The sequence below is a fragment of the Cupressus sempervirens genome, chromosome 10 (genome assembly GCF_028749045.1).
Source record: "Cupressus sempervirens isolate cs-2001-9-10 chromosome 10, ASM2874904v1, whole genome shotgun sequence".
NCBI classification, from domain to species: domain Eukaryota; kingdom Viridiplantae; phylum Streptophyta; class Pinopsida; order Cupressales; family Cupressaceae; genus Cupressus; species Cupressus sempervirens.
The window spans coordinates 796,957,714-796,971,221 of NC_143127.1; the positions used below are offsets into that span (position 1 = coordinate 796,957,714).

The 13,508-nt window shown below is 37.2% G+C and overlaps 1 protein-coding gene across 5 annotated transcripts in view; it reads left to right on the top strand.

The window, feature by feature from the left end:
* The window catches only part of LOC149536317 (Protein kinase superfamily protein), a 252,316-nt gene that overhangs the window by 200,105 nt on the left and 38,703 nt on the right, over window positions 1-13,508 (top strand). For 4 of the 5 annotated variants that reach the window (XM_089803147.1, XM_089803149.1, XM_089803148.1 and 1 more), the window contains 9 exons: window positions 8,946-9,036; window positions 9,157-9,198; window positions 9,451-9,559; window positions 9,755-9,869; window positions 9,980-10,029; window positions 10,313-10,391; window positions 10,912-10,962; window positions 12,984-13,125; window positions 13,214-13,258. In XM_089803147.1, coding sequence (XP_089659273.1) covers window positions 8,946-9,036; window positions 9,157-9,198; window positions 9,451-9,559; window positions 9,755-9,869; window positions 9,980-10,029; window positions 10,313-10,391; window positions 10,912-10,962; window positions 12,984-13,125; window positions 13,214-13,258 — 724 coding nt within the window. The remainder of the gene's footprint in view (window positions 1-8,945; window positions 9,037-9,156; window positions 9,199-9,450; window positions 9,560-9,754; window positions 9,870-9,979; window positions 10,030-10,312; window positions 10,392-10,911; window positions 10,963-12,983; window positions 13,126-13,213; window positions 13,259-13,508) is intronic. The other variant, XM_089803150.1, reaches the window with a different exon arrangement.

Below are 13,508 nucleotides of genomic sequence, written 5' to 3' on the forward strand. Positions count from 1 at the left end.
ATCACCTTACCCTTTGCTCTTTCTTGTCTTGGAAGCTTGCAATTTAGTTGTACACCTTCCATACAACCTTTGGTTCAATCTTTGTAATGTCCCCACCCAACGGACTTATCGGTTTGAGAGTGTTGGCCTTAGAGAGTCATCCTAGAGGGTCGACTAATCTGAGTGAGCAGATGACATGGTGCTACAAATGGTAACTAGAGGGGAGGAACAAGACAAATAAGAGGACTTTGTCCAATGCGGAGAGGTGGCAACCGTGTGTTGAGGTGGATGTATTGTGGAGGAAGACAGAATCACCGAGCAAGGTGGAAGTGTACACGGAATGTGCAGACAAGGGGGAACACTTGGCATGCCAGATAATGATAGTTATGCTACAAGGGCGGTAGAGAATCCAAACAGATTGGACATGAAAGAGGGAGTTTATGTAGGGAGGCTACTAAGAAGAAATGTCATGCGAAGTTACAAAATAGTGTGCGAATGCGAATGGGAACATTGGTTCAAACAAAAGTCAATGGGACTTGTGGGACGAAATCCCCATAGACTAACAAACTTGATGCCTCCATCGGACGGTCTTGAGGTTTGAGGTGCACTCTAGCTATCAAGGGTCATGACTGGTATGATATTGCGGGTTGTGGGAAGCATGTTGGTAATCAGGTACATTAAAGCTATAGCAAAAGCCCTCATTCGAGCTGAAGGAACTTCTTCATATCACCAGGTTGGATCTATTGCCAGTTCTATGTAATATGTTCATTGTTTAATACAAGCACATTAACGAGTTTTTCTCTCTAAGTCCGTGGTATGTTAATCATTAGTAAGTTCAAACAGGAAGAATTTGTATGTAATATGATTTGCGGAACCACCTATTATACATCCATTTAGTTGCTCTAACTGGGTATATGAATGCATATGTAACTATCACTGCTATTAATGTTAAGTATTACAGTCCTGTTGGTGTTACTCATCTTTTTTGGCGAAGGTTAGAGGGGGGAATCAATTTTGGCTAAGTGGTAAAGAGACACCTAGGCCATTTTAGGGTATTAGAGATTTAAGATTCTCCATCTTGTGGAGTTCGTTGTGACTGGTTGCAACAATGTTGTTGAAGGATGAAGAGGGCCAATTACAACTTATGAAATACACCAACCTAATAGGTTAGGAGTCAAAGTGACCAAGAATTTGAGAGTGAAACTTCATTGTAGGTGGAAATAGAACCCGGTGATATAGATTTCAAGGAAGCTATATTTGAAAATATGGGTGAAAGAAATGCAGAGCACAATGAGGTATGCATGTTCAGACAATTGATAGAAACCATTAACCAAGAGAATGTGTTGGCTGAACAAAGAGCGCAATGACAAGAGCGGCTAATCGAACTCACGATGCAAATGATAGTGAGGCAAATGGGGTTAAATCTAAACATAGATGCTGATAATGCTGCAAATAACAATGGGCTTAATGGTGTAGTGAACGAGAATGGGGGAATCAACGGAGGACAAAATATGGATAACAATGGAAGGGGTAATGCAGTGAATAATATAGACCAGTAGGTTGACCAAAATGGACCAAATGGGGGAAAAAGAGTGGCTGATAATTTTGGCAAAATAACTAGACCAGCAAGGACTAATTGCTCAAGACCAAGCATTCCAAATTTCCCTCCTAGAGTTCAAGTTTAGCAAGGGCAAGAGTTGCAATTACAGGATGTACAAGGCCAATTGATGAGATAGTGGGCGGCTGAAGGAGACAAGTTTCGAGCATTAATCTATGTGATTACATGGACTTAAGGATGAGACACATGCCAAGGGTCGGCAACAGAGGACAGCATGCTGAGTTGCTAACAAAGATTAACAAATTTTCCCTCCCTTCTTATGACAGAACAAGTAAGATGACTTCAAGGGTTGGGTCCAAAAGCTAGATATGTATTTTTAGCTGAATCCTATGCCAAAAGAAGATGCAATCAAATTTGTAGCCTTACACCTAGAGGGACTTGTGCACGAGTGATGGAATCATGGCAGGATCACCTTGACACATAACCAAATTAATTCAGACATTGATTTCACAAAAACATTGATTGAAAGGTTTGATAACAAGGATCTTGAGTTGCACTTTAAAGAGAGCACAGTTGAAACAATGGACAAGTGTTGATTATTACATAGCTGAATTTCAAAGGCTAGCAGCCCTAGTGATGAATATAGCACCTAGTAGGTTCTTAATGCTCTTTATGGAGGGCCTCACAGAGCCATTAAGAGGATGGATCAAATTGCTTAGTTCAACTACACTGGAACAAGCCTATAAAAAGGCAAGAGACATGGAGCCAACCACATCTAGAGATAGAGATAAGAAGCTCTTCCACAAAGAACAACCTCCAAAAGCTAAAGCTAAAAAGCTGGGCAGCGATCAACTCAATGAACTTAGAAGGAAAAAGTTATGCTTTCATTGTAAACCATGGGATTTGTCTCACAAATGCCCTCTCAAAGCTAAGGCAGCCAACATGGAATATTTTTCAGCAGAAGAATCGTTATCAGAAGGAAATGACAACCATTCAGGAGGTGAAAAAAACAAGGGAGGTGAGTACGGATGACAAGGTGGTTGAGGAGAACGTTATAGCCCGCTTATCAAGCGATGAACTAGCTATTACCTTCCATGTGAGGAGTAGTATTCAAGGGCAGTGAGTGATTAGTCTGGTAGATACAGGTGTTGCACATAATTTTATATCTGAGAGACTTTTTGATAGACTGGGGCTCCAGACAGATATGCATAGAGGCTGTAGAGTCATGGTGGCTTGTGGACACCATCTTCTCAACTCCTTGGTAGTGAAGGATATGCCTCTTCATATGGGAGATTATGATATGGCATGCTGATTTTATGTGGTTCCCATGAGTGATTATTATTGCGTTTTGGGCATGACTTGGATGAAGACTCTACATGAATTCACTTTCAACTTGGATAGGATGGATCTGAAGTTCAAGCATTAGGGTAGGAAAGTGGTGATTAGAGCCCTTACAGATAAGGGTCTTAATGTGATATCTTTAAGATGCATGGAGAGGCTAATGCAACATGATCAGGTGCAATGGGCAGCAGGAGTGATGTTGATGCCAAAGGAAAGTATGCAGCAAAAGCATGAGTACCCACCACAAATTTAGGATTTGCTGACCAAACATACTAAAGTGTTTGATGATATTCCAGTAGGGAGACCACTAGACATGGGTATGGAGCATGTGATTGAGTTAGAGGAGGGAGCCAAACCGGTTATTATTACACCTTATAGGCATTTGAAGAGGTACAAAAAGATGAGATAGAGAAAGTAATTAAGGAGCTTCTAGAAATGGGTCACATTAGGCCTAGTAAGTCCCTTTGCTTCAGTAGTGATATTAGTCAAGAAGAACGATGAGACATTTCAGATGTGTAAAAACTACATGGAGCTTAATAAGCGCACAATTAAGAACTGATACCCCATACCCAGAATTGATGAGTTGATTGGTGAGTTGTGTGGGGCATGTTACTTCTCAAAGGTTGATTTGAGATCCGGCTACCATCATAGTAGAGTTCGGGATGAGGATGTGGAGAAGACTGCTTTTCAAATGCCATTATGGGCACTTCGAGTTCTTTGTCATGCCTTTTGGATTGACCAATGCAACAACAACTTTCTTGCCATGTATGAACAAGACGTTCAGGGATCAGTTGAGGAGTTTTGTATTGATCTTCTTCGATTATATTCTCATTTACAACACGACATGGGAGGAACACTTGCAACACTTGGACATTGTTTTGAGCATCTTGGAGAGGGAATCATTGTATGCAAAAATGTTGAAGTGCAAGTTTGGCATGTCAAAGTTATTATATCTTGGCCACATCATCAGTGGAGAGTGCGTTCGAGTAGATCCGGAGAAGATTTGTGCTATTATGGATTGGCCTCCACCCAAGAACATTTCACACCTCCGAGGGTTCATGGGATTGTGTGGATTTTACCAGTGTTTTGTGAAGGGTTGTTTACAAGTGGCAACTCCCCTTACCAATTTGACTCGGAAGGACGCTTTTGAGTTGACATATAGGTCTCAACAATTTTTTGATAGGTCCAAGAAATAGATGAGCTCTTGCCCAATGTTGGCCACTCCTGATTTTACTAAGCCCTTCGAGTTACATTGTGATGCTTTAAGAGAAGGGGTAGGGACAGTGTTGATGTAGGATAGACACCTGATTGCTTACGAGAGCAGGAAGTTGAGGGGGGTTGAGCGGAGTTACAATATTTATGATAAGGAAATGTTGGCCATCATGCATGCCTTGGCTAAATTTAGACAATACTTGGTTAGCAACAAGTTTATGGTCAAGACATATCATAATAGTTTGAAACATTTCCTTGGGCAGCAAGAGTTGAATGATAAGCAACAAAAGTGAGTCAATAGGCTACAAGCATATGACTTTGATATAGGTTTTGTCAAAGGGAGGAAAAACATAATTGCTGACACCTTATCTTGCAAACCACACTCGTGTGCCATTGGGGCATTGTTGGATGATTGGAGAGAGCTGATTTTGGCGGATTATGCTAACGATGATTGGGCTGTGGAAATCATAGATGGTAATATTTAGGATGAGAGGTATACAGTATTGAATGGATTGATCATGTATAAGAACATGATATGATTAGTAACCGACTCTACTATTAAGCAAAAGATCCTTAGAGATCTTCATGACTCCCCTATGACAGGAGATTAGGAATACTTTAAGACATATGATAGGACATTAGGGATAATTTAAGACATATAGGCAGGTGAGAGAATGGTTTTCTTGGAAAGGACTCAAGATGGATGTTTTGCAACATGTGAGAGAGTGTGCAGTTTGCTAGCAAAATAAACATGAATACTCCTAGCCTGGTGGTTTATTACAGCCCTTACCCATTCCTGAGAGGAAGTGGGATGGCATATCAATGGATTTCATTATAGGCTTCACAGGGTGCAAGGTAGAGATTGTATTTATGTAGTGGTGGATTGCTTAACCAAGTTTGCTCACTTTATAGCTATTGCATCCACTCGCACAACATTTAGGTGGCTGAAGTTTTTTTTTAGGGAGATTTTCAGATTACATGGGTTACCACAAACCATTGTTAGTGATTGGAACAACAGGTTCATGAGCTCATTTTGGCAGGAACTTTTCAAATCATGTGGCACTGAACTCACCCCAGGCACTAGTTATCATCCTCAAATAGATAGACAAATAGAAATAGTGAATAAATGGCTTGAAGGTTATTTATGCAATTATGTTGCTCAACAACAGAAGGGATGGGTGAAGTGATTACATCTTGGTGAATACTGCTATAACACAATGCACCACATGTCCATAAAGATGACATCTTTCATGGCACTGTACAAGTATGATGCACCAAATTTCTTAGACTTGCTCTTCAGTGATAGTCGAACACCCAAGCCAAGGGAGTGGTTACAAGAGACTTAGCACATCATGAAATCACTAAGAGATAACATGTAGAAGGCTCAGAATCAACAAAAACAATATGTAGATCAGCATAGGGTTGAGCGTTCCTTTGTGATAGGGGATATGTTGTATCTCATGTTCCAGCCCTATAGACAATCCTCTCTTAAGAGGAGTGAGAAAGAGAAGTTGAGGTCTCGATACTATGGCCTATTTAGAATGAACAAACGCATCAGAGAGGTGGTTTACGAGTTGGAGTTGCCTGTGGACAGAAAGGTATACAACGTGTTTCATGTGTTGCACCTTAAAAGGGCAATTGGTCTTAATGGGCTACCTTTTCTCGAGCTACCCCCACTTGATGAAGAAGGGAAATTGATATTGATATAGAAATGAGAGAGAGGGTATTGCGTACGAGGGTCATCAAGGAGTATTTGGTTCAGTGGAAGAATCTTCCCCACGAAGATGCAACATGGGAAAGAGAAGAGCTACTTCAATAATTTGGATTGAATCCGCTTGGGGACAAACAAATTTGGGAGGGGGGTACTGTAATGTCCTCGCTCAACTGACATACCAGTTTGAGAGTGTTGGCCTTCAAGAGTCATCCAAGAGGGTCGACCAATTTGAGTGAGCGGATGATATGGCACTACAAATGGTAACCAGAGGGGAAAAACAAGACAAATAAGGGAACCTTCTCCTATGTAGAGCTTCAATGATTTGGATTGAATCTGCTTGGGAATAAACAAATTTGGGAGGGGGGGACTGTAATGTCCTTGCCTAGCTGACATACTGGTTTGAGAGTGTTGGCTTTCCAGAGTCATCCTAGAGGGTCGACCAATTTGAGTAAGCGGATGATATGGCACTACAAATGGTAACCAGAGGAGAGGAGCAAGACAAATAAGGGTACTTTCTCTTATATAGAGAGGTGGCAACCCTACGTTGAGGTGGATGCATTGTGGAGGAAGATAGAATCACCGAGCAAGGTGGAAGTGTACGCTGAATGTGTAGACAGGGGGGAACACTTGGCATGCCGGATAACGACAGTTACACTGTAGGGGTGGTAGGGAATCCAAACAGACTGGACGTGAAGGAGGGAATTAATGTAGGGAGGCCACGAAGAAGAAATGCCATGCGAAGTTACAAAATAGTGTGCGAATGCGAATAGGAGGATTGGTTCGAACAGAAGGCCTATAGTACAAAATCCCCATAGATTGACAGCCGTGATGCCTCCATCAAACGGTCTTGAAGTTTGAAGTGCACTCCAACTACCAAGGGTCATGACTAGTACGATATTCTGGGTTGTGGGAAGTGCATTTGTAACCAGGTACTTTGAAGCTACAACATACACCCTCATTTGAGCTGAAGGAACTTCTTCATATCATGAGGTTGGGTCTGTTGCTAGTTCTATGTAATATATTCATTTTTTAATATAAGCACATTAACGAGTTATTCTCTCTAAGTCTATGGTATGTTAATCATTACTAAGTTCAAACAGGAAGAATCTGTGTCTAATACGACTTGCAGAAATATTGTTATACAAACATACAGTTTCTCTAACCAGGTATATAAATGCATATGTAACTGTCACTGCTATTAATGTTAAGTATTACAGTCCAATGGGTGTTACTCATCTTTTCTTGTGAAGGTTAGAGACGGGGGGGGGGGGAATCGATTTTGGCTATGTGGCAAAGAAACACCCAGGCCATTTCAATCTTTTGGCACCTTGCAGTGCCACATTCAAGTTTGTGAACAAGGTGGTATTTTAGACAACTGATGCCAATACAAAAAAAAAATATCATTATACTTGCAAAACACTTTTTTGTTCTTCACACCTAGATTGCTATGACCCTAGGAGGGATTTTTCCTTTGTAGCCTTAAAATATTAATAGTTAAAAACCTATATTTAAGAGACTAAAAAACAGTAGAACTAATGACTTAAGGGAGGAAGAAACTACGGAAATTGAAAGTTAAAATAAAAAAATGAGATAGGAAAATGATAAGAACTTTGTTTTTTTTTTTGTTAGCTTAAAGTTTTCAAATTTAAAATTAATAAGAAGAAAAGAGCAGATTGAATGAAGGGGAATAGAGAATGATTTTATCAAAGACTGAAGGTACAAGAATACATTCTACCTTACTAGAATTCATTCTACTTATCTCTTCTAAATACTTGAAATTCTGTTAAAGAGAATGCCAACCCCTTATGTACACTCTTCCTGTGCACATTTTCCCTGCAATTCAAACTTTGACTTGAGCTTACTCATGAGCAATCTACTAGTTAGAAGCAGACTGCAGTCAAGTGCAGTCAAGTGCATCCATTATAGGAATTTGCTAACCTTAGATGTATTGGTCTGGTTTCTTGGTTATTTTTAAAATTGTTAAATCAGGAGCCAACATGTGGGAATGGAAATATAAAATGTAAAAGTGAAATAGTGTTTAAAAGGTCATTTGAATCCAAGTGGAATTTTAGTTTGTTCTTTATTTCTTCTTTTAACATCTTGATAATCTTTTTTTTAAAAAATTAATTTGGTGCGGGGAACAGAAATGACATGGCAAGAGTTGAGCTTGGACTAGGCCAAGTCAGAGAATTGAGACAAGGGCCTCACAAACCTCACCGTTGACCTGGATTCATGTCCTAACCTTGAATTGATGTGTCTTAGTACATTTGCATTAGCCAATCCCATGACTGATTGACTGTGATCCTACCAATGATTGATAGCCTTTTTAATACCATTTAACCTTATGCAAGTTATTTTATAGAGTTTCTTTGCATAGCAATAGATAGAAGTTTCTTAAAATTATATAAAATGGTATGCTTTCTATTTATTCAGAAAACATCTGCTGACGAAGCTTCTAAAAATTGGAGGTTTAAGTTCTCGAATATCTGCTCAAAAATTTGTGAGACCTAGTAAACAAGCCTAATAAAAAATTTCTCTTCATGAAAATCTCTAATGAATTATTTACTTCCAGACAGTTGGCAGCCCCTTTATTGTGTTCATGCTCAATTCCATATTATGAATCAGTATTGGGTTGCTGCAACTATTTGAAATATATGATCATTTTTATGGTTACCGAGAGTTCTTTGGCAACCTTTTTCACAAATTGAAGATAATGAAAAAGGACATCAAGTTAATACTTTTGAAACAAGAAACTTAAAAGAATAAGTTTTGACAATTCTTAATTGCATATCAATGTTTAAAATATCACAGATATCTTTATGAAACGTCAAAGTAATCAGTTTAAATGGGTGGAAGGTATGAGTAATAGCATGCAGTAGTTGAGCTTCATATGAAAGATTATCAAAGTATTTTAAGCATCAAGTGTATATGGGACATTGTAGGAACTAGTTCAAGGTGCATGGAATGGTTTCTAAAGAACTGCAGATGTTCTATCCCATTAAGAAAGTAGGTCTGAAAATAACTATGTTATTTATGTGTATGGCTAGGTTGAATGGTGGATGAACAACTAAACATATTTAATAGAGGATGACTTTATGGTTTACATTTTCGTTCTTAGTTTGTTCTTACTTTTATTTACAGACAACTATTTGGGAGATTGCCTGATGTAGTTGTACCAAAAATGTACAAGGAGCTATCAAGTGGTCGAGTGCTTGTTATGGAATGGGTTGAGGTGCAAATATGGCTTCCATTGACAACTTGACAGTAATAGTTGAATATAACTTGGATTTTCAATATAATAGTGATCAAATTCATGTTGTTAGCCGGGTAAAATGATTACAGTGCTGTGCAGGGTCAAAAACTATCGGAAGTAAAAGATCTTCACCTAGTGGAGGTAAACAAATAATGGTGACTTTAAAAATAACAAAAGGAATGTTTCTAGATGTATGAATTGAAATTTCATTAAATATCCTACAGGATATTAGAGAGTTTAGGTTCAATTCTTAGTTTCAGATGGTGTCTGTATCTGCATTTGTTTCTGGACACTTGGATTGTTTAGTTCCAGTTTTTTATTTCAGATGATGTCTATTTTGTATGATGTGGTATCACATGGTTCATTCACTTCAAATTTTAATCACTTCATCAGGTGGGAGTGTACTGCTCTTTGACCCAGTTACTAGAATGTGGATTTTATCATGCTGATCCACATCCTGGCAACCTTTTACGTACCTATAATGGGAAATTGGCATATATAGGTGTGGATTCACTAGTGCCCATCTCTTTAAAATTATCAATAATCGTTGTATCATCAATTAATTTGATAACATCAATAGGTTTTACTTCTCTATATTAATATTGGCTACTATCACTTATGAGAAGAAGCTGTGCAACATGAATTTGGCACATTAACTGATCCTTTTCAGTCTGAATTAATCTGTCCATTTTCCCAGATTTTGGAATGATGGGTGAATTTAACCAAGATTTAAGAGAAGGACTAATCGAAGCTTGTTTGCACCTGGTCAACCAAGAATTTGATGACTTGGCTAGAGATTTTGTCACTCTTGGGTAAGCCATTTTGCAGGTTTCTGGCACGTTTTGTTGTAGCTATGATGTCTTGGCCCTTCTGAAAATTAATCTTCCCTTTTTGATCATTTGATGTTTTTCTCGAGTCATAGGCTGATTCCTCCAACTGCTCAAAAGAGTGATGTTGCAAAAGCCTTGACAGGTAGATTTTTCTTGTGTTTCCTATATATTTATTTTTAACAATAGTTGACTGTTTTCAGAGAAACATAACCTGCATTTGTTTTCATTTTCTTATTTAAATTTCTTGTTTTGATCCACTTGGTATGTACTAAAATGAACTTTAGTGTCAGTTTAATTGAAGAGATGCAAAATTAATAGGAATTTTTAAATTTCAGGGATTGCTTAATCACCAAACTGAAGTAATATTGGTTATCAGCCAAGCGACTGAATAAATATTTACTTTCTCTTGAACTGCTTTACTGCAGATGTTTTCCAGAATGCAGTGAGTAAGGGAGTTCGAAACATAAATTTTGGAGATTTGTCAGGCAATTTAGGGCGGACAATGTATGTCAGGGTTATACACTGTTATTTATCTTGTTAGGATGTGAAGGATTTGATTTTAAAATTTCAATTAATGTGTGTTCTCATTTAATTAAGTTAGATATTGACTATTCTTACATTCCTGCATGCCTAAGTTATAGCTATGTAATTCCCATATATTTCTAGCTGACTTAGTTTAAACTGCTGTAACTAGGGTTAGTTATAATCCTTGGGATTCTTATTTGTCTCCATGTCCAATGTATTTATGCATAACTATCAGCATTGATAATATATGCATAATCAGTCAAAATGCTTCCTTTGCTTTATCACTTTAAATGATTTTCACACTGTTAATGTTTATGCCTGAATTCCAATCACAGTTAAAGCTACCATAGTCTAGTCCTTTATATGGTTTAGGGATTGAGGAGTGTGAAGTTATTATATTATTATTATATAATATTTATTTTTAATCTTTAATTTCATTTATAACTTTTGGAGTCTACAAACATTTTATAATGACTTCATTAATCAATCTGTTTTGTAGGTACAAATTCAAGTTTCAGATACCTTCATATTTCTCACTAGTTATTCGAAGGTGATTGCTACCACCAGTATTAATGCACATTTCTTACCTTTCAGAAAACAGGGAAACACTTCACTACAGCCCTCAGATGCATGACAACTTCTAGTTGAATGTTCTTAACAATTACTAGGATAGGTATTCTTTTTTATATTGGGAGAACTTTTTTATTGGAGCACAAGGAACTGTTCCATGCAGACAGCATAGTTTTTTCATATTGCATTTGGATGTGATTTAAAATTATCCTTTATTTTTCTTAACATAAGTTTTGGATAAACATACATTCAGTTTGAATTTAATTTGAATATTTGGCTTCCTCATTTTTTAACACATAATCAGATGGACTGTAGCATTTTCCTAAAACTATGAAATTTGTCTTTGGAAAACTTCAAATGTTTCCATGTTTAAAGTTTTTTTTATTAGCCCCAATGTTGTCTAAGCATCTCACCTCTTAACCTAGTGTGCCTAGATTCATCAATGTCTACTTTACTTTTTTAGCTACAATGCGTGTCTTCACATGGAACTGATCTGGTACATTCCATCTATTTAATCTGATTATTGAAACTTCACACTGCTTCCCGTGTTATTTGAAATTACTTAAAAGGATTTTCAATTGAAAGTTCCTCTCATTCATTCTGGCCATGTATTGTAGTTACCTGCCTCTCTTCTGTTCAAGGCAAAATATTGCTAGCATTCTTAGTTACTTGTCCTCTATTTAATTTGGGAAACCATCTCTCAATAGATTGACTAATACGTAACTCTAATAACTTGGCTCCATCAAGCAAGAGCCTACAACACAACAGTAACTTGTGACTTGTAAGCCTCTTATTTGGGAGGTCTTGGGTTCAAGTTTACTTTAGTTTAACACAATAATAATAATTAATCTCAACTAATAATAATAATAATTAATCTCAACTAATAATAATTAATCTAGGTGGCTGCTCATTACCTATCAAAAAAACTAAAACTTGGCTTCATCATTCTGTTTAACATTGTTGCATTCTTGATAGAGTTTCATGTGAAATGATTACTTTTGGCAGGTCCATTATTAGATGGTTGTACACATCTTCATCTCTTTGCATAGGTTCTATTCATGTCAATGCCATGGCTGTGATCACCAACCATTGCAAAAATTCTCCATGTGCAGTAGATGAAGAAGATTCTGAAGCAGATCATCTTCATGAGTTGAATAAACAGATGACTAGGAAGGCACTGGTTATTTTGTCTAAATCTTAGTCCTGAATAAGATTTCTTTGTTGAACAGTAATATTATTGGAGACATTGACGTAACATTGTTGTTAGATTTTTGAAATACATGAAAGACATGATGAATTGCATTTTCCCAAAATTATGAAATTTTATGTTTGGGAAACTTCAAATGTTTCCCTCTTTTCTGTAACTTTGTTTAGCACCAATGTTGTCTATGCATCTCACCTCTTATCCTAGTGTCCCTAGATTCATCAATCTCTAGTCTACTTTTCTAGCTACAATGTGTATCTTCACGTGTAACTGATCTACTACATTCCACTATTTAATCTGGTTATTGAATCTTCACACTGCTTACCATGTTATTTGAAATTACTTGAATGAAATATCAATTGAAAAATTCAAACTCATTCGTTCTGCCATTTATTAGTTGCCTGCCTCTCTTCTATTCAAGAAGAAAATATTGCTGGCATTCTTAGTTTCTTGGTCTGCTATTTAACTAGGGAAACCATCAAGATCAACTGATATGTACCTCTAATCACTTCACTTCTTCATTTCATAATATCTGTACGTTGGGCAGGTCTATTATGAAATAGCACTGGTAAATAGCTTAACTGGATTAAAGAGCAGTACACATTGATGTAACATTTGTGTTATATAATCGAAATGAATGAAAGACATACACTACAGAATTAATAGCTTGAAGTTTGGTGTTATTTTTGTAAGAAGGCACAAATCTCTAAATCATGTTGTCTACAAAGAGGAGACAAATTTAATTAGATTATGAAATCTCTTGGTTTAACCTTTATTATTTTTCATGAATGTTTCAGTTTGGCAGTTCTGGAGGGCATTGCACTTTCCGGTGACCCAAACTACAAGGTCTTGAGTAGTTCTTATCCATGGATTGCACGTAAAATCCTCACTGACAATTCTCCTCAACTCAGATCAGCACTACAAGCTCTTCTGTACAAGGTTTCCTATCTTCTTTATCTAAATTATTTTAAAAAATTTAAGCATATTGAGCAGTGTTACTATATGCCAATAATTTACAATGTGGCAGGATGGTACGTTCAGGATTGATCGTTTAGAATCTTTGGTTTCTGAGGTTAGTTTGCTACCCAAAATATTGACTATGAATAATTCACTTCTCATACTGGTGAAGCTTCAAAATTTCAAGCAAGTGCATGCTTAGATATCTTTTGATAAGTTCTGTGTTCTAAATTAACACAGTAGAGGATAATGATGTATCTTGGTTCAAGAAATCGGTTAGTTGTATCAATATGAGTGGTCTTGCTCCTTTGTCTGAAACACATGTGCCCTATATTACTGCTAATTCATGATTAAGAATTAATGGA